Source organism: Mesoplodon densirostris, chromosome 19, assembly GCF_025265405.1.
Source record: "Mesoplodon densirostris isolate mMesDen1 chromosome 19, mMesDen1 primary haplotype, whole genome shotgun sequence".
NCBI classification, from domain to species: domain Eukaryota; kingdom Metazoa; phylum Chordata; class Mammalia; order Artiodactyla; family Ziphiidae; genus Mesoplodon; species Mesoplodon densirostris.
In genome coordinates this window covers 3,395,112-3,417,756 of record NC_082679.1, presented here as the reverse complement: position 1 = coordinate 3,417,756, position 22,645 = coordinate 3,395,112, and the positions used below count along the sequence as shown (strand labels likewise).

Below are 22,645 nucleotides of genomic sequence, written 5' to 3'. Positions count from 1 at the left end.
TAAGACTCTGCACTTCCAATGCAGGGGGTGCAGGTTCGATCCCTGGTCGGGGAACGAAGATCTCACATGCCGTACAGCGCGGCCAAGAAATAAATAAGTAAGTAAGTAAGTAAGAAAGAGCATGGACCTTGGACAGTTGAAGAGCTGGCCTGGATTTGAATCCTCCCTCTGCCCAACCTTCTGTGTGACCTCAGGCAGGTACCTCGGCTGCTCTGGACCACCTGTGTCCAGCGTGTTCAGGACGTGCCACCTGCTGGGAGCTGCTTGAGGGGTAAGCGGCTTCATTCGAGTAAAGTATTAGATTAGTATTATGTGTCCTGTAATTAAGTTAACGCTAAATTAGCACAATCCCATCCACTCCTGTCTCTTCCTCCAGCCCTCCTGCGGGGGCCCATCACTGGGTCATTATCACCTCCCAGTTAATCCCCAGCTGATGCTACCAATTAGCACACTCTGTGCCCCCCACCCAGACCCTGCTCCTCTCCACTTCCCCGCCCCTCAGCCCCACCCCACCCCCCAGCCACCTCCAGCTTTTTGGGGACTCATTCTTGGCCTAATTGCTTGCGTTATTTCAGATTCACGGGTGAGGTGGCAGGAGGTCCTGCTCATGCTCCCCCTTCTGCACCCACCATCTTATTATTCTCCCCTTACTCCAGGAAGCTCACCTGGATTGCCCGGGACAGGGGTCCATGTCCCCACGTCTCTGGACTGAACTTAGTTGAAAGGATACTTGGGGTCACTCCACACAGGCTGCCTCCACCACACCCCTTCCCTCCAGACAACACCTTGGTGGCCACAGCAGGGGCCCTGGGGGGTGCAGGGCCAGGGAGAGGGTGACACATGATCTAGCCCTGAGTTGTAGCCATTCTCTAGGCGGGCGGCCAAGGAGGGCACAGAGAGGAAGAGAGAGTGTTTGTAAACAGGGTGGCTGCCAAGAAGGGGCCAGGGAGACGGGTGGCGGGGGTGGGTGGGTGTGAAGGAGAGGAGGGCCCAGCTGGTGACTGGCAGCCGCGCCTGTGACTTGTCTTCCCCCTGCTACACACACACACGCACACACACACACGCACCACATACCACATACAGGCGCAAGGTCTCACAGACACGCAGACATCTCACTGCACACTGAGATGCATGCAGACTTCCATTCTCTCCCCTCATGAGCACACGGGGGCTCAGATGCTTGTAGACACACAAAACCCACGCACTCATGTCGTCTGCATAGGGTGAGACACATTCAAACCCTCATGTCTCTCTCTCTCTCACACACACAAACACACACCATTATTTACACACACACGTGGGCTCAGACACTCATGGACACACAAATACCCAGAAATACACACTCAAGTTCCTCCCCACCTGAGGACAGCTGAACACTTTCCAGCTCTGGTGGCTCATCGCTCTCCTTACACATATGTGTGCAGAGTAGGTGCAAACAGTGCTGACACACTTACTCCCAGGCACACCACAAACTCACACGCGGAGCCAGCACCTCGCAGGAGCCCCCGGTGGGACCGCTGTCTGCCATTCCTTCTGCCTCTGTCTGTCTCTCCCTTTCTCCCTGTCTCTGTCTCTCCTCCACACAGGCACACACACGCCGGCCTTTCCCACACTGCCAGACCGACAGCGTCACGGGGGACCTACGTGCCAGATGGACTTTATTTGCAGAGAGCGGTTGGGGTGACAGAGAAGACAAAGCACATTATCAAGAGGGTGTGGGCCCAGCAGGACAGAACAGACAAGGGCAGGAAGACAGGCATACCCGGAGGGAGGCTGTGCAGAACCAGGGGGCCCGTTCACTGAATCAGCATCTGTGGACCACCTACACGGGGCAGGATCACCCCTTCTACGTGGCATCCATCAGAGAGCTGGACAGGCTGAGATCCTGGGCCCCCGGGAGCCCACGTTCCAGCCGGACACACAGAATAAGCACTACGAATAAATAAATGGTACGGCTGGAAGGGAGTGAGTGTCACAGAGGAAAGGGGAGCGGAGCGAGAGCAGGGGGCTGGGAGTGCAGGCTGGGGGGCTGCTGTAGCGTCCCGCCGGAGGTGAGGGGCGGCCTGGCTGAGACAGCTTGGCAGGAGGTGCAGGAAAGCACCAAGAGCACCGCAGGCAAAGGGAGCAGCGGGTGCCAAGGCCCGGGGAAGACGGGGCAGGTGTGGACAGACACGGGGTGCTCTCGGAGACCCCCTTCCCCCGGACCAAGGCAGCAGACAGACGCCCCGCCTGGGAAGTAAGGACAGAAAGGGGAAAATCATGAGACAGAGACCAACAGACAGCAGAGCAGCCAGCCGCCACCCATGAATGCGGAGGAGACCTCAGGATGGGGGCTGGGGTTGCCTTCCGGAGCCTCCCCAGGCCGGACTGGGCCCGGGCTGGCCCCGCGCTTCTCACTCTGGCTCCCCCTTGTCCCCCTGGGGCACCTCCTCAGCCTCCCCCTCCCGCTGCCTCCAGGGCCGCCCCAGGTAGTCCCGGATGGAGCTCACAGGGCTCCTCCTTCGGGGGTGAGGGTCCAGCAGCCCCCACAGGAGAGCGTCCGCCACGGGCGTCAGGCCAAGCCAGGGCTGAGGACGGGCCTGGGGCTGGCCTGAGGCCTGCCAGATGACGTAGTCCTCATAGAAGGGGTCGGCCTCCACCAGGGGCTGGTCCCAGGGGAAGTAGCCAGTGAGAAGGCAGAAGAGCAGGACGCCCAGTGCCCAAGCGTCCAGGGCGGGCTGGATGGGCAGGCCCTCGGGGAGGGGCGGGGGGCCGCAGAGCTCCGGGGCCGTGTAGGGTATGGGCGGCCCCACCAGGCGCAGCAGGGTCCCGCGGGGCCGTGTGTGGCCGAAGTCGGTCAGCTTGACCCACCGGCAGGCTGGGTCACACACCAGCACATTCTCCGGCTTGAGGTCCCGGTACACCAGGCCGCGGGAGTGAATGTGCTCCAGGGCTGAGGCCAGCTGGGCCGCACAGCGCTGGGCTGCTGGCTGCAGGAGGCCCACCTGTGGGTGACAGGTGTCAGGGTCCACCACCCTGCCTGCCAGCCAGAAGGGAACGGTGCTGTAGCCCTTGTCCTTGGCCCCGGGGAGCAGGCCCAGGGGATGGAGGGCCCCAAAGAGGGTGGCTCCGGTGAGGCCTGGTGTGAGCCCCGTTGGCCCTGGTGTGAGCCCCGTGGGCCCTGGTGTGAGCCCCATGAGGCCTGGTGTGAGCCCCTTGAGGCCTGGTGTGAGCCCCATGAGGCCTGGTGTGAGCCCCATGGGCCCTGGTGAACCTCAGTAGGGTGCAGTGTTGATTCTGTGGCGGCTGTGAACTCCTTAGAGGCCTCACAATTCCACAAGACCTGCGGGCCCAGTGGGGCCTCTGCAGGGCTACCTGAGTCACGATGCAGTTAGTGTGATTCCTGGGGCCCAGGTTGGGTAGGGCTGTCCATGTGGGACCCCCTGAGCCATGGGAGGCTGACCCACCTTGGGCTGGATGAAGGCGATGAGGTCCCCATGCAGGACAGGCTCGGTCAGGAAGCTGTAGGAGTCGACTGACTCCACGCCAATGCCGTAGGCCGCCACGATGGCCGAGTGCGATCCCAGGGAGAGGCCCACACAGAACTCATACAGGAAGCCTCGGAGGGTGGTGGAGGCCTTTGGGAGCTGCTTCAGGGCCAAGGTTGTGCCTGATGGAGCAGGGACAGGGGTGAGAGGGGCACGAGCCTAGGGCCAGCCCTCCTGCCCCTCAGCCTGGACTCTCTCCCGTATGCCGCCCTCACCCCCTCCACCGCCTGCCCCCTGCCAAGCCTGCCCTAAAACAGCGTGGCCACTGAAACAACACTAGTGGTAATGATAATAATAATGATAATAGTATTTAGTGAGTTCCTACTTTGCTGTCTTGGAGCAGGTAGAATGGTACCATGAAAACCGAACTCAGAACCTCCAATAATTTTATTGGGCCCCTCGTTCTAGCAAACCCATATGCCAAAAAGCCATGTTTGAGGCAGCTGGGGAAAGGACACCCTGAGCTGGGTATTAGAGCCCAGTAAGGAATTACTGTGAGTTTTGCCACACGTGGAAACAACTTTCCAGAAGGCAGAAACTCTGGTTTCTTCAATTTTTGTTTTTTTCTTTTCCGTTACGGTCCTTAAAAAACTGAAAACAGAGTTATCATGTGATCCTGCAATCCTACTCCTGGGCATATATTTGGAAAAGACTCCATTCAGACACATGCGCCCCAATGTTCATAGTGAACTATTTACAATAGCCAAGACATGGAAGCAACCTAAATGCCCATAGACAGATGAATGGCTAAACACAGAATGGAGTATTCCTCAAGCCATAAAAAAGAATGAAATCGTGCCATGTGCAGCAACATGGATGGACCTAGAGATTGTCGTACTGAGTGAGGTAAGTCAGAGAAAGACAAATAGCATATGGTTTCTTCAATTTTTGAGTCACCAGCTGCCAGGGCCCAACCTTGCCCAAGAGGCTGTGTGTGATGGGGGAGGGTCACGTCCTTACCTAAAACGCTAACCATTCCCCTCCCCCTCCCCAGCTGGGTGCAGCAGTACCTCTTCTGTTTATGGACAATGCCCTGAATTCCCACCATCCAGCACAAGCTGCCTTCGATTCTGAGGACCTGGATGAGGCCCCCTTACAAACCCTCTGTTCCCCATTATGGCCTCCAAGTTCTGTGATGACCCAGGTCTGCACCTTTTTGCATCTTTCTCTGTTATGGGCTGACTTGTGTCCCTCCCCCCCGACTCCCCACTGTGAAATTCACATGTTAAAGTTCTCACCCTGCAGTATCACAGAATATGCCTGTATTTGGCTGCGCCCCACGGCTTGCGGGATCTTAGTTCCCCATCCAGGGACTGAACCCAGGCCCGCGGCAGTGAAGGCGCAGAATCCTAACCACTGGACCGCCAGGGAATTCCCTGGAGAGAGGGTCTTGAAAGAGGTAAAATGAGATCATTGGGGTGGTCCTTAGTCCAGTATGACTGGTGTCCTTATAAGAAGAGGAGACTTGGACACAGACATGCACACAGGGGAGACGGTGTGAGGACACAGGGAGAAGGTGGCCGTCTGCACGCCGAGGAGAGAGGCCTCAGGAGAAACCAACCGTGCTGGCACCTTGATCTCAGACTCCCGCCTCCAGAACTGTGAGCCCCTCCTAGTCTGTGGTACTTTGTTATGACAATCACAGGAAACTAACACACCCTCTCCCCATTCGTGCTGGGAGCTCCCTGAAGGCCGGGCTGGCTCAGACTCCTCCTTGGGGGCCCAGCAGCCCCCTGGACAGGGCTGAGCCCTCCAGTCTCCTTGGAAGGTGACGACCAGATTGGGGTTGGGGAGCACTTATTGCACAACCACCGTGTGCTGGCCTTCTAAGTGCCTGGCAGACAGCATGGCCCTGCGTCACTCCCACGATGACCACCAAGCCGGCCACATGTGAGGGCCATGAGAGGGGGCTCTGTCTTCCTCCCCACCGTCCCCAGCAACTAGAGCTACTGACATGTCCTCAGGGAATCACGGTTCTTTCAGAGAAGGAATCGTCAGCCATGTTTTCAAAGGCGGAGGCTGAGGTTCGGAGAGGGTGGGGGAGTTACTGAGAACACACAGCCTGGGAGGGGCAGAGGCCGGACTTGAGTGAGGTCCACAGACTCCCCAGCCTTGGCTAGCTTCTGCCTGGGCCCACACCACTGCCCCCCGCCTCTGTCCCCAGGCCTTTGTACCTTTCTGACGGTGGGTGACCAGCAGGACCCGGCCAAAGCGGCCCTGGCCCAGGGGACGCACATGCTGGTAGAGCTCATCCACCTCGGCCCGGACCAGGGTCTGGGCGCTCAGCGCCATCATGTCCTCCAGTGCCCGGGCTGCTTCCTGGCCCTGCCGTAGCTCCTCTGCCGTGAGGCCCCCCAGGTCCTCCCCAGCACCGTTCTCCGCAGCCCCCATCTCCACCTGTTTCTCCTCTGATGGCTTCCCAGGCATCTCTGCAAGGGCAGAAGAGAGGGTGACCAGGACTTAGGTCCTGCCAGACCAGGGGCCAAGGGAGGAGGGTCTGGGGACCTGGACTCCTGGATCTGAGGAGGAGGGTGGAAGCTGATTGACTCAGGCCATCGTGACTCGTTTTCCCTTCTTATTAGAGGCGTCTTGGGAGTGGGGAGACCAGTCGCGGGTTGGGGTGAGGTCAAGCCTGAGGCCACAGATGTCCCTCACCCCACCCCCACATCCCTGCGCCACCTGATGGCCTGAGGATGAAAGATGAACCAGATAACTCGAGACACCCCCCCACCTGTTTCCAAAGCAAACAGACTTGGGCCCTGGGGGTGGGTGAGCAGCCTCAGCCTCCTAAGAGCAAACAGGTGCTCTCTGCCCCCAGGGCCTGTGGAGGGCGGGTGGCTCACACCAGGGCCTGGGGGACGCCTGCGTCTTGGGTGGGAGCAAGCACTCGGGAATGATCATCAAGCCCTTAAGTGGTCTGGGGTCCAACTCAATAGCCCCAGCCCCTCCTCCCTCACACCCAGGGGTCCAGGCCCCCAGGTCCTCCTTCCTCAGACCCAGGGGTCCAGACACCCAGCTGACCCCTCTGCCAGGACCTTATATAACTCACACATCTTGGGACGCCCCCAAGATTCTGTGTCCGTGACACTCAACCACTCTACAGTCTCAAGGTCTGTAATTAGCCCCTGATCCCCCAAAGAACCCACGACTCTGACCACCTGCACAGCTTCACCCGCAGGCCCACCTCAGGCGGTCTGACCCTTGCCTCCTCCTGACCCGGGCTCCAACCTCCGGACCTCACCTTCTCCAAGGCTTGCCTGACCCTTCGGCTGCCCGCTGTGGTCAGTGCCCAGCCCCCAGCAGAGGCCTGCCCTGCAGCAAGACCCCGCCCCCACCTAGGGGGTCGTAGCCCCGCCCAGGCCTCGCCCCTTCAACCTCAAGGGGAGAGCGACATCGTGCGTTGTCTCCCAGAACTGGCTCTGGCCAGACAGATGTCCCAGGCCGGGAAGTCACTTCAGACCAGACCCCATCCCCTCCTCCCTCAGACCCAGGGGTCCAGACCCCCAGCCCCTCCCCCCTCAGACCCAGGGGTCCAGACCCCCAGCCCCTCCCCCCTCAGACCCAGGGGTCCGGACCCTCAGCCCCTCCCCCCTCAGACCCAGGGGTCCGGACCCCCAGCCCCTCCCCCTCAGATCCAGGGGTCCAGACCCCCAGCCCCTCCCCCCTTAGACCCAGGGGTCCGGGCCCCCAGCCCTTCCCCCCTCAGACCAGGAGTCCTGGTCCCCTGTAGAGGATGAATCATTTCTCCAGCTTGCCCCTGCCTTGACTCCAGCCAGCTGCCCCATCAGTGCCCCACTGACAGGTCCGACACAAGTGTTTGGTAAGGGGCGTCCGGGGGAGGAGACATGGGGTCCTGTGTGGGGAAAGGATGAGACAACAAGATTCCAGAACGATGCAGTGAGAAATGACCTCAGACACAGAGCAGAGGGGGAGCAGGTGGTGCAGCAACTGGGAAGTGAAGGCCCTGAGGGGAGGGGAGGAAGGGAGGGGAGTCCCAGTTATGAGTCTGCAGACTTCAAAGGGGCGGGGCGGGGGCGGGGAGCAGGCAGGGACTCCCAGGGCTGGAGGAGGAGGCAGGGGCGGGGTCCTGGAGGGTTGCACCCACCCCCTCAGGTTTAGATCGAGATGATCAATGTGAACTCACTTGATTCTTTATAAATTTAATTTTTATTTCAGAATCATTTTTAGATGTACAGGACAGCTGCTTTGAGCTCCCATGTCGCCTCGCCTAGCTCCCTGCCAGGTGAATCCCTCACCCAGCCATCGGTGCATTTTTCCAAATGAAGACAGTAACCATCAGTCAAATGCTAGACGCTTCCCATGTCCACCAACAACCTTTACCTGCCCCAGGGTCCTATCCAGGACACCCCGTTGTGTGGAGTGAACTCACGTTTTTAAATCTAGAAAGCACATAGGACAGATTCCCCAGAAAGAAGCAGGTCCCCATGACCGTGCTGGGTGCGGGGCATGCGGCATCGGATCCTCCTCGCAGCCCCTGCCCTGCAGGGGGGAAGCTTCACAAGTCAGGGGTCTGTGTGCTGGGATGGGGGTGGCATCAGGCCGGCCCGGGTGAACACAAGACCCCTGCAAACCAGCCGTGGCCCTCAGCGTGGACGGGAGCAGCACACGCCACGGTGCTCGTGCTCTCAGGGAGCTGGTGCAGGAGGCTCACCAGGTGAGAGCAGAGCCCGAGAGGATGTACAGGTGAACAAGACCAAGTCCATCCTGGGCAGCCTGCGAGGGGAGATGGAAAAGGTGGAGGCGCAGATCGCTGGGCTACAAGTTTCGGAGGAGCCGGAGAGGCCCCCGGGGCGGGGTCTACTTTCTGGAGGCCTGGAGTTGGGAAGAAGGCATTCTCGGGGGAGAACACAGGGGTTCCAAACGTCTGCAGGCAAGAGAGGGTGTGTGTGTGCCTGTCTGTGTGTCGATTTAGGTCCAGAAAGGATGAGTGCCTCCCTTAATGTCCCCCAGAGCCCAGGGAAGTGGAAGAGATGGAAGGCGAGGTTTCCATGGCGTTGGATATGGAAAGCCCAGATTTGGTGCCAAGGCCAGCGGGAGTCACCTAAGGTCTTAACGGAGAGGAGTGACCACATCACAAGTCCATAAGCACCCAACATGTCCCCACCGTGCAGAAATGGATCTACAGGGGAAACAGCACCTTCCTTCAAGAAGACACGTTCAGGACAGAAGAGAGAGGAAGGGTCCTTGAGGGGGGAGCGGTCTGGACCCCTGAGTCTGAGGGAGGAGGGGGCCTGGACCCCTGGGTCTGAGGGAGGAGGGGGCCTGGACCCATGGGTCTGAGGGAGGAGGAGCTGGGGCCCTGGACTCCTGGGTCTGAGGGAGGAGTTACCGGGGGTTCCGGACTCCCGGGTCCTCAGTCGGGAGGGGAATTGTGATACAAGTCCAGCCTTCAGTTGGGAGAGATGCAATGTGTTCCATCTCTGTCCTCCCGGGAGCAGCTGTCTCTCCATCCAGGTGGCCATGGGGGCTGGGGGAGGGGCCTTTGGCCCAAGCTCTGGGCACCTGTCCCAGTCACCGGGTCAGGGCTCTCCCCCATCTGTCCGCGTCCTCCCACCATCTTTGTCGTCATTCTCCTCCTCCTCTGACCACTCTTCCAGGCTTGCTCCTCCCTCTTCCTCCCCCTCCCCATCGTCACTGGACATACTCCCCAAGCCCCCAGATCTCTCTTTGTTCTCCTTTAACCCCCAATCATCCCCCAGGAAGTCCAGGACAGCCAGTGGAGGGCTCCTAGTCTGGTGATCCAGGTCCAGAAGCCCCTGGAGCAGTGCCAGAGCCGGGGGCGCAAACTGGTCCCAAGGGGGCGGTGGTTGAAGTGGCTGGGGCCTGGTGGTCATCCAGCCAGCAAAGGCCTCGAACTCAGGGTCAGGGGCTAGCGCCACGCCCCAAGGGAAACAGGCAATGGCCGCACAGAAGAGAAGCACCCCCAGCCCCCAGGAGTCCACTGCTGGTCGCAGGGGCAGGGTGTCAGGGGGCAGCAGGAGGCAGAGCTCGGGTGGGGCGGAGGGCAGTGGCCCTGGCGGGGCAGAGGTTGGACTGCCCTCAGGCCGGGTCAGACCCAGGTCACCCAGGGCCACACGGCTGCAGACAGGGTCGAAGACCAGCACGTTGTCTGGCTTGACGTCCGCATGGACCAGCCCCCGGCCATGGAGGAAGTCCAGGGCTCCAGCTAGCTGGGCCATCACCCGCTTCACCTGCAGCTCTGGGAGGCCCTGGGGTCAAAGAGAGAGGATGAAGGTCAGGCTGCCTTGGTTCCTTCTTTATGTTGCTTCTTGGGGTTCAAGAATCCAAATCCCCAGACCAGTGGCTACCTCTAGTGTCCCCAAAACATCCCCCCAACAGCTTCTCCAGATCATCCTCAACCACAAGCTGCCCCCACATCTGTACCCCTGTAGACCAACTCCCAGATGTTTTCCTCACTGGAACCCCAAATCTAACCAGAACTTCTTTAACTTCCATCCAACTTTGTCCTAACACTCAAACCCACTCCTTATATCTCTTAGCTCCTCTAAACTGACCACCAAGATCTCCAATGAAAACCCAAATCCCACACTTAATCCTAATCTTAGTCCCGTACTAATTTAGGTCCCATCTCTAACTCAGACCCAGTTCTGAAGTCCCACAGTTTATTTCATCAATCCATTGATAGATCGATCCATCCAGCTAGCCAGGCGGCAAGACAGCAATCCATCCATCAAACCAGTCATCCATCCAACGGTCTATACAGCAGGGTTTCCACTCAATACCCATTCCACCAGCTAGTCAGCAATTCAATAATTTTTCCAGTTATTTAATAGCCAACATCCATCCATTCATCCCTGTGTCCTTCAATCCGTCCAAACATCCATCCATTCATCCATCCATCCTACTCTTTCCCTCCTTCTCTTCCTCCCTTTTTTCCTTCTGTTTATCCCCAACCCTATTTCAAATCCAAAGTCTATTCCTAAAGATGGCCCCACCCTAACTTCAAACTCAAGTACCCCCAGAATATCATGGATTCAGTCCTGACCTGGTCTTCCTAGAGAGAACTTCATTACAGCCCTTCTCCGACTCAATCTACACACACATCCTCAACCATCTCTGCTTCACTCTGCAGCCCCATCCATGCTCTTTTCCACACCCGTGGCCAATCTGTAATCAACCGTAAACTCAGCCCATCCAACTCCACCCACACCCACATCCATTCCCAATGCCAATTAAAATCCCATCTCTGTCTCCATCCCTACCCCCTCATCTGACCTGATCCATCCTCAACCCCAATCCCAACTCCCTGCCCTGGATGGATTAGGGATGGGGTTAGTCATGGAACTGCACTGAGAATTAGGAATAAGGAGGTGGTTTGGGGGCTTAGGGCGGAGTTAAGATTTGGGGGTCAGGGTTGGAGACAGGGTTGGGGGTGGGACAAAGTCAGACCTGGGATCAGCAGTCCCAACCTCTGTCCCTTGTGTGCCTGCCTCACCCGTTCCTGCAGCATCCCGCTGAGATCCCCACAGGGCGCATACTCCTGGGCGAAGGCGAAGTGTCGGGGGGTCTCCAGGGGTCCTGCCAGGGTCTGGAGCAGGCCTGGATGTGATGAGACACAGCGGCCCACACAGAACTCTCTCAGGAAAGTGGTTCTCAGGACCAAGTCCCGAGGTAGGAGCTTCAGAGCCACAGCCGGACCTGCTGGGGAGGTGGGGGCAGGAGGGAACTCAGGGCGCTCTGATCTTGCTGTGGGGCCTTAGGCAAGCCACTCAACCTCTCTGAGCCTCAGACATCTTACGCATAAAACAAGAGGGGCAGGGCATGGCGTCTGCCCTCTCTGTACCTCGAGTTTCTCCATCTGTGCAGTGGGGGTGGGAGGAGACCTTCCCTGAGGACTCTCTCTGCTCTGCCTTAGATTGCTGTGTGGTCTTGCACAACCGCCTTACCCTCTCTGGACCTCAGTTTCCTCTCGCATGAAGTAGGGGACGCGGCGACTTGAATTTCAGTCCAAGTTGTGCTCCCGCCTTGCTGTGTGACCTCAGGCAAGTCTCTCACCTTCTCTGGGTGAGTTCCATTTTTTGGAAGACCACAGAGCTCTTAGCTTTCTGGAGCCCCATCAAGAAGGGTCCTCATCAGCTCCCCGTGAGGCTGCTCCCTGTCTCAGTGGTTTCAGAGGGGGGAACCTGGGGGACATCAAGAACTGTGCCCTTTGGTGGCCAAACTCACCCCCTCGGCGAGGCCGGGCAAGAAGCACGTGGCCGTAGGAGCCGGAGCCGAGCTTCCGGATGAGGTGATACTGGACACGCAGACTCCTCACTGGGGTCACCCTGGTGGCCGTCAGCTCCACGAGCCTCTGGAGGGCCGTGGCTGTGTCCTCCTGCAGGAGAGGGACAGAGGTGGGGAGGGGGTGAGTCTGGGGCCCACCTAGAGCAGCAGGGGGGCCTGGAGGCCCAGCCCAGGGCTGAGGTGGGGGGTCGGTCCCCAGAGAGGAGGGTGAGTCACAATGACTCACCCGCCCTCAGGCCACCTGTTTTTGTGTCCTGGCGGGGTTATGGGTGATTGTCTCAGCGACCCTGCCCACTGCCATCTGCCGTCTGTGGGAGCCCCCAGAAGCCCCAGCCTGCGCGGCCCGCACTGCCCCTGACGCTGCCGCTCTCCTTCTCCATCCTCTTCCCTTCCTGGGTTTCCTGTTCTTTGTTTCTGAGTACATTTCCCCCAGGGGTCTTGGCCCTGCTGTGTGTCCTCGGGTTTATATTCTTCTGGGTCTTTGATGTTTCTCTCTGTGTCTCTCTGTGTCTGCCCCCTGGCCCTCTCCATCTCCTGCATCTCTCTCTCTCTCTCTCTCTCTGTCTCTCCCTCCCTCGTCTCCTGTCTCTCACCTCCGGGTCCCCATCCTCCTGGTTCTTGGGGTCCCTGAGCTCCATCTCAGGGTGACCTGGTGTCAGCTGGCCCTCAGGCAAGCACCCCTGGTCTGGGCTCCCCAAAAGCAGCACGCCCACTGAGCTCCACTACACCCCTGAGCAGAGCCAAGGCCTGGAGCTCATCTGAAGGGTCTGCGTCCGAGTCCAGAGACTTCCCTGCCTGTCTGGTCCCCTCTCTCCACACCTCCCTGTCTCTGTCTTGCCCTTTTTCTAGCTCCCGGGTCTCGGGGTGGGTCTCCCCGCCTGTCTGTTGGTCCCCGGCCCCTCGCTCCTGTCCCCACGCTCTTCCCACTGTGGCCGCTGTCTGTCTGTCTGTCTTTCAGGATGTCCGCACTCTGTCCCCCACTCTGGCCTGCTCTCCCCAGTGTCTCTCCGTCTCTCTCCTGTCTTTGTTTCTGACTCTATCCAAGCCTTTTGTCCCTCCCTTTTTCTGGGCCCGGGACAGGGGTGTGTGTGACAGCTCAGAGACATCCTGTCACCCCCCCACCCCTCCCTCCCCCTTCCAAACTTAGACCAGCTTGGACTCTGGGCTCTGGTCCCAGGACAGAGGGGACAAAACATATTATGAACCCCCAGGGGCCAGGCCTGAGGGCAGCAGAGAAAGGGGAGCCCGGCCCCTTCATACACCTTACCTGGGATGGGAGACCCAGGGCTCTGTGCATCCACCTGCCTCCATGGGCCTCTGGGGACCAGGGAGACCACTCCGAAAGCCCCCTAATACCAAGAGTCCCCACCCCCAGCCCTCCCCCGTCAGACCCGGGAGCTCTTAATAGCTGAGAGAGACTCTGGGGAAAAGTCTTCTTTCATGTACTCAGCAAGGCTCTGAGCCCAGCTCTGCGCTGGGGCCTTTATACTGCATCCTCCCAGCCACCCAAAAGGGTGGCGATTTATCCCCAGTTTACAGAAAAGGAAACTGAGGTTCTGAGTGGCAATCGGCTTACATGGGGTCAGAGGGGAGGAGGTGTGGGTGACCCGGGACAGGCCTGTGTGACTCAGCCCGGACGCCTGCCCAATCAGGTTTCAACTACGACTACAACCTGCTATTAATAAAGACGCAGCTAGAAATGTCTCTGGGCCTCTGGAAGGATCCCCAGGAAACTGGCTTCTGTGTCGGCCCTGGGAACCTGGGCAGGGCTGGGGGTGGGGGGCGCCGTGCAGAGGCAGAACTTGCTTTGTTCTTTGACTTTTCGAGGTTTGTGGAAAGTTGCAAGCACAGAACAGTGGAAAAGGAAAGCCACAGGGAACACCCTCCACTCCACTGACCAGACTTCACAAACATTACTTTTTGCCATACTCTCTTTCTCTCCCTTTTCTTTTGTGGGGATGGAGTATTTTAAAGTAAATTGCAGCCTACGGAAATCATCTGGGGCAAAATGATACACTGCCTGGTGTTTGGTTTCAAATACTCCAGCAGACGAAAAACATGGCCCAAGTGAGGGTGGGGACCTTGAGTCAACAGGACGTGTGTTGCTGAGCACAGGGAAGTTCCTTTACTCTTTACTTTTGGTTCTGCTAGAAATTTTCCCTCATAAAAAGCTAAAAGTCACTAAATAAACTACAGACATCATGCTAAATCCTGCCCCAATGCTCAGGTTTACGTTTCCACCAAAGGAAAGAAAATTTCCAGCTCAACTGCCAAACTTTTATTAATCACATCGAACAGCACTAACGGTAATTCCTTAAAATAAGCTAATACTCAGTCTGTATTCTTCGTCCCCCAATTTTCCCAATTTTCTATTGCTGCTTTAATTGAGTCAGTAATCAGTGGCAATATGTGACTTTGGAGGAACTTTTTTTTTTTTTTTGAAGTATGGTTGACTTACAATATTGTGTTAGTTTTAGGTATACAGCATAGTAATTCTTTTTTAAAAATATTTATTTATTTATTTATTTATTTATTTTTAGCTGCATGGGTCTTTGCTGCTGCGCGCGGGCTTTCTCTAGTTGCAGCGAGCAGGGGCTACTCTTTGTTGCGGTGTGCGGGTTGCTCATTGCGGTGGCTTCTCTTGTTGCGGATCTTGGGCTCTAGGTGCATGGGCTTCAGTAGTTGTGGCACGTGGGCTCAGTAGTTGTGGCCTGCAGGCTGTAGAGCGCCGGCTCAGTAGCTGTGGCACACGGGCTTAGTTGCTCCGCGGCATGTGGTATCTTCCCGGACCAGGGCTCGAACCCGTGTCCCCTGCATTGGCAGGTGGATTCTTAACCACTGTGCTACCAGGGAAGCCCCTGGAGGAACTTTTGATCACTCTGCCTTTCGTATTATTTGAATTTCCCCCACAGCATGTTACCTATTCAAAAACTAAAACTAAAATTAAATAATGCAATGATGACCCTTCATTCAATGCTTATAAGGTGTCAGGCCCTGGCTCTTTATTGTTTAACTTTTTAAAGTTCATTCAAGACTTTGTGGAGTCCTCCCGACAAGGCTTGGATGAATAGGATGATGGCTTCCAATCTCCTGATGGGGAAACTGAGCCCTGGAGAAGCAGAGGCATCAGCCAGAGAGAGGCAGAGCCAGGAGGCTGCCCCCTGCCGCGCCCCCACCCCACTCAGGCTAGAGCTGAGTCCCTCCCCTGGGGGGCCGCAGGGCCTGCCGGGCAGCTGCTGGGCTGGAGCCGAAAGGTCAGGCTGCAGAGCTGGCCACCTGGGTCCCCCAGCGGGAGGGTGAGAGGGGCCGCTGCAGGCCTCTGGCCCTCTCCAGCCCCACCAGAGGCTCACTGATGATCTGGGGAGCTTTACACCTCCCCATTTAGCCACACTGCCGCGTGGGGTCACCCAGAGTGACCGGGAGAGGCAGGTGTGATGGTGCGGGGGAGGCCCAGCCCAGGCCCCGGGGTGCATACACCCCTGTTAAAGCTGGGCTCTGGGCCTCCTGCCTCCCCACGCCCCCGTGTCTGCCCCTCTCCAGTTCCCAAGGACTCCTCCTGTGACCGTCTCCTGCCTCTGTCCCCCTGGCCAAGTGTCCAGCTGCCTCCGTGCCTCAGTTTCCTCCTCATGAAATGGGAGCAATTGCTGGTCGTACTCAGAGCATTATTGTCAAAGTAACATTTAAAGTTTGTAACATATTATACACTGACAATACGTAATGATTGTACCTGATACAATCACAAATGCGATATATATGATCTTATATATAATTATATATACTATGGACTATCATATATATGATGTCTGGTATATATCTTATATATTATTTATATACCTTATATATTTTTCCAAATAAAATATTTACTGAAAGATCACATCAAGAATTAAGTGCACTTCAAATGTGCAGTTGGGGAATTCCCTGGTGGTCCAGTGGTTAGGACTCGGCACTTTCACTGCCGAGGGCCCAGGGTTCAATCCCTGGTCGGAGAACTAGGATCCCACAGGCCACATGGCATGCCCCTCCCCAAAAAAATGTTGCGCAGTTGATTACTCACCTGCCCACCCCCATATCCGTGGGCCAAAAAAAGAGATGAAAAGAAAAAAAAAAACCTGTAACATTAAATTGATGTGTCTTGTCCGGAAAGAATAAGATTACAAACTAGTAGGGCACATCTTGGCCATTAGCAGTTATCTGGGTGCGTCATGAAGACTGGGCTGCCCTCCCCACTATGTTCACGAGAATCATGCTGTTTTCTCTCTATTGCACCCGTGCAGGGGGCTTTGTTCCTAGAGACACTGAATAAATACTGTTAAACAAAATAATGGATGAAAACACTAGACATGGCACCTAGAACAGAGCGATTGCTTAGTGGTATGATTGCTCTCAGCAAATACGCTGATGGCAGTTACAACAGGCCAGATACTGTGCTGGGGGCTTTATTCACCCGTGCAGGAATCTCACGGAACCCTCACCATCTACCTGTCAGAGTGGCTCTAGTATTTTTCAAGGCACACGCAGGCCACATATGACCCCTCACTGTCTGTCTGACCAGGTCAACACAGCAGTACAAACCCTTGCTATGGTTCCTCGTGCAAAAGACTATTTCAGGCACACACACAAAATATCCCAGATAACCATAATAAGCACCTCCATGTCCACCCCTGTCCAGCTGAAGAAATATAACTTTTCAAATATAACTGGAACCCTCTGTGTACTTAGCCTTCTCCAAATCCTTCCCTTCCCTCCCAGAAGTAACCACCACCCTTAAGGAGGTGTTTGTCGTTTTTCATGTTTACAGAAAAATACTTTTGCTACACATGTGTGAATCCGTAACTGACACAGAGTATCGCCTTGCCTGTTTTTAAATGTTGTATAAATAGCTTCACCTCTCTGACCTTCCACAGCTTGCTTTTGTCCTCACCAGCTCACCCCTGTTTGTGCGTTTCATCCGTGTTCTTACACAGAGCTCAGGCTCTTTCTTTTGCAAAGATGTTGAATAGTCTAGTGTATGGACATATTGTATTTTATGGATGCATTCTTCCGAGCATGGACATTTTATTTTTCTCCACTATCGTGCTCTTACAAGCAGGGGTGCAAAGGATGTTCTTATACGTGTTGCCTTGTGCTGAGTGGGACACTTCATGGGGCTCTGGCCTCAAAGTGGAATTCCGGGGTGAAAAGAAAAATGCGCAGCTGAATTCGTAGGCGTTGCCACATAGCTCTCCACGGTGGCTGTACCTGACATCGCCTTTTTATTTTTATTTTTGAGTCCATAGGTCTCTTGGAGAGTCTGAAGAAAGCTATAGAGACTAGCACTGTCTGATGTGAAAGCCACTAGCGGTGTGGGGCTCTTTGACGCTTGAAACTGAGATGTACTGTGAGTACAAGATAGATCCCGGATTTTCAAGACTTAGCAGGAAAAAGAGAATGTAAACTACCCGTTGATGATATTTATATTAATTACATGATGACATGATAATGTTTTGGATACAGTCGAGCTCATCATTGGCGGATTCCATATTTGCAAATTTGCCTACCCACTGGAAATGCTCCTGTGACCCCTGAATCTAGAGCACGGCGCTTTCGCGGGCATGCGCAGAGCAGCCAACAACGGGAGTCTCTGACACATGTCCCCAGCTAAGGTTGAACAAACTTGCATCCTGTAAACGAGTGTCCTTTTTGCAGTATTGCACTATTTCTTGGTGATTTTACACTTTCAAACGCCTCCCCAGACCTAAAGCCCAAGTGCTGTCTAGTGTCCTAAGCGTAAAAGGGCTGGGATGGGGCTTATGGAGAAAATGCATTTTAGGTAAGCTTCCTTTGGGCACGAGTTACAACACTGTTGGCTGTGAGTTTAATGTCAGTGAGTCAACAATATGCATTAGACAAGGTGCCTTTAAGCAGAAATACACATAAAACAAGGTTATGTATAAATCAATTAACAACAACAACAACAAAATTGTGACCGAAGTCTGGTAGGCAACTAACCCCGTATTTCCCCTGGGGCAGTGGCTCAGGATCAATTATTCAGTGTTCACTATGCCGTTATAGACCATCACTACCGTGAATAAGGAGAATAAACTATATTGAGTGATGCCAATAAAAAGAATATACTGTATTGAGTGAACTAAAGCATATTAGTTACTTTCACCTTGTTTCTCTTTCACTTTTGTAAAAATGGAAACAGGATTTAGCAGACGACATCCAGGTTTACAGTCCCTGCCAGATCTCTCTAGAAATCTAGAGACAGTGGGCTCAGAATCAGGGCATTCTCCATGTCCACTGGGCTGCAGGCCAAGGGCCTGGCTGCATCTTCTCCCATGTGGACCATCACCCCCGCTTCCTGCCCGACTCCAGTCTCTCCCCCTAGAGTGAGCCCCCATCACCCCCCCTCCGAAGGCATCTTCCTAACACTCAGAGATATCCTTTGTCCCTCAGCTTCTCAATAGCATGCCCTGGCTCCTTGTTTGTTGCCTTTGGGAAGGAATCCAAGCTCCCCAGCCTGGCCTCTGAGCTCTCCCGCAGCTGGCACCGGCCCCATCTTATCTGCTGCTACACCCATCTCACCTAACACCCCAGTCACAAGGAAGGACTCACAGTTCCTGGGGGCACCCTGGATTCTCTCTCCCTCTCCTTGGGAAACGTGCATAGGGTGAGGAGGTTGATGGATGGCCGAGGGAAGGCCGTGTGTCATGACTTCATAAATCCCGTGTGCTTAGCGATAATTATAGCTGGTACTTACTGAATTCTGTGTATTACCAGCCCCTGTGCTAATCCTCGCTGCAGCGGGGAGAGGTAGGTCCTATTATTAGCTCCGTTTTATAGTTGAGGAAAGGGAGGCTTGCCGAGATTCAGTCTCTTGCCCAGTGTCCCGCTGGGGGTCAACGGCAGAGTCGGACTCACACGGGGACAGTTGGGCTCCACGCCTCACACTCTGGGCCTCTCTGCTGGGCTGTGTGTCTGCGGGCCAGGAGCTGGGGACGCATGTGTGTCTAGGATGCTGACTGTTTTTGTTTCCATTCAAATGCAACACGCATTTCCTGGGGCCTGAGGTGAGGCCAAGAGGAGCAAGTAGATTCTGGCCTTGCCGGGAGGAGTCTGGGAGGAGTCTGGAGGGTGTCGAGGACAAGATGCAGGCAATTATGAAGCAGGGTGTTACCTGCTCTAACGGAGGTAACTCTGAAAGGTCCTGATGGGACAATGGGTGGAGGAGAAAGAGGCTTCTGAGCAGAAGCCAGTTGTGACTGGGACCCAAACAAAAACAGATTAGTTAAGGGAATTCCCTGGCGGTCCAGTGGTTAAGACTCGTGCTTTCAACTGCCGTGGGCCCGAGGTTTGATCCTGGTCGGGGAACTAAGATCCCACAAGCCAGGCAGTGTGGCTAAAAAAAAAGAAAAAGAAAAAACATATTAGTTAAATTTAACTATGGAGCACCTGCCCGCTAGGGTGTATCCAACAGGGTTGCAGGTTCTGGGGACACATCAGAGAGCAAAGGGGACAACTCCCACCCTCAGGGGCAAATCTCAGAGACGGGGAGGGGATGAGTGGTCGCCCCGGGGATGGGTCACTGGCGGGGGTGGGGGTGCGATGCCTAAGGGGTGTGGTGCTTCTTTTCGGGGTGATGTAAATGTTCTGAAAGTGATCGTGCTGATGGTCACACAACTCTGTGACGGCACCAAAAGCCCCCAAGTGGTACATTTTAAATGGGCATGTTGTGGAGCATGGGAATTATATCTCTATAAAGCTATAAAAAAAAATCCCTGTCCCGGCAGAGCACACATTCTAATCAGAGGCGCCAGCGACCTGACGTATTGGACACCCAGATCATTTTAACACCCTCCCCTCCTGTATGTAACAGAAAGATTTTCAGTCATTTTCATGGAAGAACCATCAGTATCCTTCCTGATTTGTGTTTTTTATTTCTTTTTTTAATTAATAAACTTATTTTTCAGAGCTTTTAGGCTGACAACAAAATTGAGTGGAAGGGGACTCCCCTGGTGGTCCAGTGGTAAAGAATCGCCTTCCAATGCAGGGGACGTGGGTTCGATTCCTGGTCAGGGAACTAAGATCCCACATGCCACAGGGCAACAAAGCCTGCACGCCGCAACTACTGAGCTTGGGCGCCTCAACTAGAGAGCCCATGTGCTGCAAACTACAGAGCCCACCTTTTCTGGAACCCATGCACCACAACTACAGAGCCCACATGCCCTGGAGCCTGTGTGCCACAACTAGAGAAGAGAAAACCCGCACGCCACAACGAGAGAGAAGCTGGCGCATTGCCATGAAGACCCCACGAGCCTCAACGAAGTTCCTGCATGCTGCCACTAAGACCCAATGCAGCCAAAAATAAATTAAATAAATAAATAAATAAATAATAAATCTTAAAAAAAAAATTGAGTGGAAGATACAGAGATACACCCCCTGGCCCCGCCCATCACGGCCTCCCTGTTACCAGCATCCCCACCAGTGGTACCTTTGTTACAATCGATGAACCTATATTGACACCTCATTATCACCCAAAGCCCATAGTTGACATTAGGGCTCACTCCTGGTGTCCATTCTATGGGTTTGGACAAACGTATCATGACAGGTATCCACCACTACAGTATCATACAGAGTATTTTTGCTGCCCTAAAAATCCTCTATGCTCCCTGCCATCTCCTGGCAACCCCTGATCTTTTTACAGCCTCCACAGTTTTGTGTTTTCCAGAGTGTCATATAGTTGGAATCATACAGCATGTAGCCTTTTTAGATTGGCTTCTTTCACTTAGTCGTGTGCATTCAAGGTTCCTCCATGTCTTTTCATGACTTGATAGCTCATTTTTTTTTTAATTAATTAATTTATTTATTTATTTTGGCTGCGTTGGGTCTTCATTGCTGCGCGCGGGCTTTCTCTAGTTGCGGCGAGCAGGGGCTGCTCTTCACTGAGGTGTGTGGGCTTCTCATTGAGGTGGCTTCTCTTGTTGCGGAGCATGGGCTTGTGGCATGTGGGCTCAGTAGTTGTGGCTCGCGGGCTCAGTAGTTGTGACTCATGAGCTCTAGAGTGCAGGCTCAGTAGTTGTGGTGCACGGGCTTAGTTGCTCCGCAGCATGTGGGATCTTCCCGGACCAGGGCTCGAACCCGTGTCCCCTGCATTGGCAGGCGGATTCTTAACCACTGCGCCACCAGGGAAGCCCCCTCATTTCTTTTTATCACTGAGTAATCTTCCATTGTTTGGATGTAGCACAGTTTATTTATCCATTCATCTCCTAACAGACACCTTGGTTGCTTCCAACTTTGGGCAGTTATACATAAAGCTGCTATAAACATCCATGTGCCGGTTTTTGTGTATGTGAGTTTCTGACTTATTTGAGTGGATACCAAGGAGCACGATTGCTGGATCATATGGTAAGATGATGTTAAGTTTAGTAAGAAACTCTCCCATATATAACAAATAATTTATCATCCTTTTCTGGATTTGTTACATTTGAAATGTATATATATCTATATGTGTGTATTTAAATATATGTATTTATTTATTTATTTATTTATTTATTTTTGGCTGTGTTGGGTTTTCGTTGCTGGGTGTGGGCTTTCTCTAGTTGCACTGAGAGGGGGCTACTGTTTGTTGCGGTGCACGGGCTTCTCATTGCTGTGGCTTCTCTTGTTGCGGAGAACGGGCTCTACGTGCGCCGGCTTTAGTAGTTGTAGCTCACGGGGTCTAGAGCTTAGGCTCAGTAGTTGTGGCACATGGGCTTCGTTGCTCCGCAGCATGTGGGATCTTCCTGAACCAGGGCTCGAACCGGCGTCCCCTGCATTGGCAGGCGGATTCCCAACCTCTGCGCCACCAGGGAAGCCCTAAATATATGTATTTAAAACGTCATGGTAACATTTGCAGCAAATGCTCAGAACTTAGACCAACAAAAGATATTTTGCAGGGAAGCACTGACCTTGTTTGCAATCGCCTGTGTGTGGTAAAAGTGAAAAGCAGACCAAACCTTTAATGGGTTTTATTCGTGCTTTTGTACCTTCTGGGTGCAGTATTCCCTTCCTACCTGCATCTAGGGCAGAACACTTCCACCGTCCCCACCACAGAATGGCACTGAGGGGAGATTCCATTTGACACCAAGTGGGTAGGCAGAAATCAGGAAGTGGGGAAGTGGGGACCCTTAGGCAGTGCTGGGGGTGCGTGTAGACTGGCATGTCCTTCTGGGGAGCGAGCTGGAAGACATTCCCAAGTGTGAGGACACCCCTTCTGGGGAACGCCCTGTGCTGGTAACCTTCTGTTTGTCCATCTCGCTCCTCTCTGTCCGGGTCATCCCTGCTGACTGCGTTACCTGGGCTGCATCTGGCTTCTTCTTGGGTTCAGCCACTGGAAGGTGTCAGCAGGTTGGCGGCCAAGGTGGGAGGAGTGCAGGACATGTGTTAGGGCTCCCAGGCCCCTCCTGGCCAGGCTGCCAGCATGGCAGTGGCACTGACCTTGAGCAACTCGCTTCACCTTTCTGAGCCTCAGTTTCTCCCTCTGTCAAGTGGGGGTGAGGCCTGTTATAATCCTCCCCTCATTCATGTGTTGGACAATTATTTGCTGTGTATCTCTATCCCCACTTGAAAGACATGGAAGGAGCCTCAGAGAAAGAATTTGTCAGATGACTTAACAACAACAAACAGTTAAGCACCTACTGTGTGCTAGGCTGTGCTCTAGGCTCTAGGAACCCAGCGGGAAAAGCCAGCCACAGTTTGTACCCTGGAAGATGACACATGTAGGTAGGGATGGTTTATGGGTTGAAGCCCTAACCCCCAGCACCTCAGAACATGAACTTATTTGGAAACAGGGTCATTGCAAATGTGACTAGTTATGAGGAGGTTGTACT

The 22,645-nt window shown here is 54.6% G+C and overlaps 2 protein-coding genes across 2 annotated transcripts; both read right to left on the bottom strand.

The window, feature by feature from the left end:
• Positions 1 to 2,393: 2,393 nt before the first annotated feature.
• Positions 2,394 to 5,954, bottom strand: SBK2 (SH3 domain binding kinase family member 2). The gene is made up of 3 exons (XM_060085059.1): positions 5,702 to 5,954; positions 3,447 to 3,649; positions 2,394 to 2,984 (listed from the first exon to the last, which is right to left on the bottom strand). Exons 1-3 carry the CDS (start codon positions 5,952 to 5,954, stop codon positions 2,394 to 2,396), a joined length of 1,047 nt encoding a protein of 348 aa, XP_059941042.1.
• A 3,113-nt stretch (positions 5,955 to 9,067) lies between these two features.
• On the bottom strand, positions 9,068 to 12,433 carry SBK3 (SH3 domain binding kinase family member 3). Its single transcript, XM_060083377.1, has 4 exons — positions 12,389 to 12,433; positions 11,736 to 11,886; positions 11,005 to 11,207; positions 9,068 to 9,757 (listed from the first exon to the last, which is right to left on the bottom strand). The coding sequence occupies exons 1-4, from the start codon at positions 12,431 to 12,433 to the stop codon at positions 9,068 to 9,070; spliced, it is 1,089 nt and encodes a 362-aa protein (XP_059939360.1).
• Between the last annotated feature and the right edge of the window lie 10,212 nt (positions 12,434 to 22,645).

Excerpts from the sequence above, each read along its gene's own strand:
- SBK2 (XM_060085059.1), bottom strand. The coding sequence starts at position 5,954 with ATGCCTGGGAAGCCATCAGAGGAGAAACAGGTGGAGATGGGGGCTGCG. Across the intron at positions 3,650-5,701 it reads GGTCACCCACCGTCAGAAAG|GCACAACCTTGGCCCTGAAG; the intron begins GTACAAAGGCCT and ends CTGCTCCATCAG. Across the intron at positions 2,985-3,446 it reads TCGCCTTCATCCAGCCCAAG|GTGGGCCTCCTGCAGCCAGC; the intron begins GTGGGTCAGCCT and ends TGTCACCCACAG.
- SBK3 (XM_060083377.1), bottom strand. The coding sequence starts at position 12,433 with ATGGAGCTCAGGGACCCCAAGAACCAGGAGGATGGGGACCCGGAG. Across the intron at positions 11,887-12,388 it reads AGGAGGATGGGGACCCGGAG|GAGGACACAGCCACGGCCCT; the intron begins GTGAGAGACAGG and ends CCTCTCCTGCAG. Across the intron at positions 9,758-11,004 it reads GCGGGATGCTGCAGGAACGG|GGCCTCCCAGAGCTGCAGGT; the intron begins GTGAGGCAGGCA and ends CTTTGACCCCAG.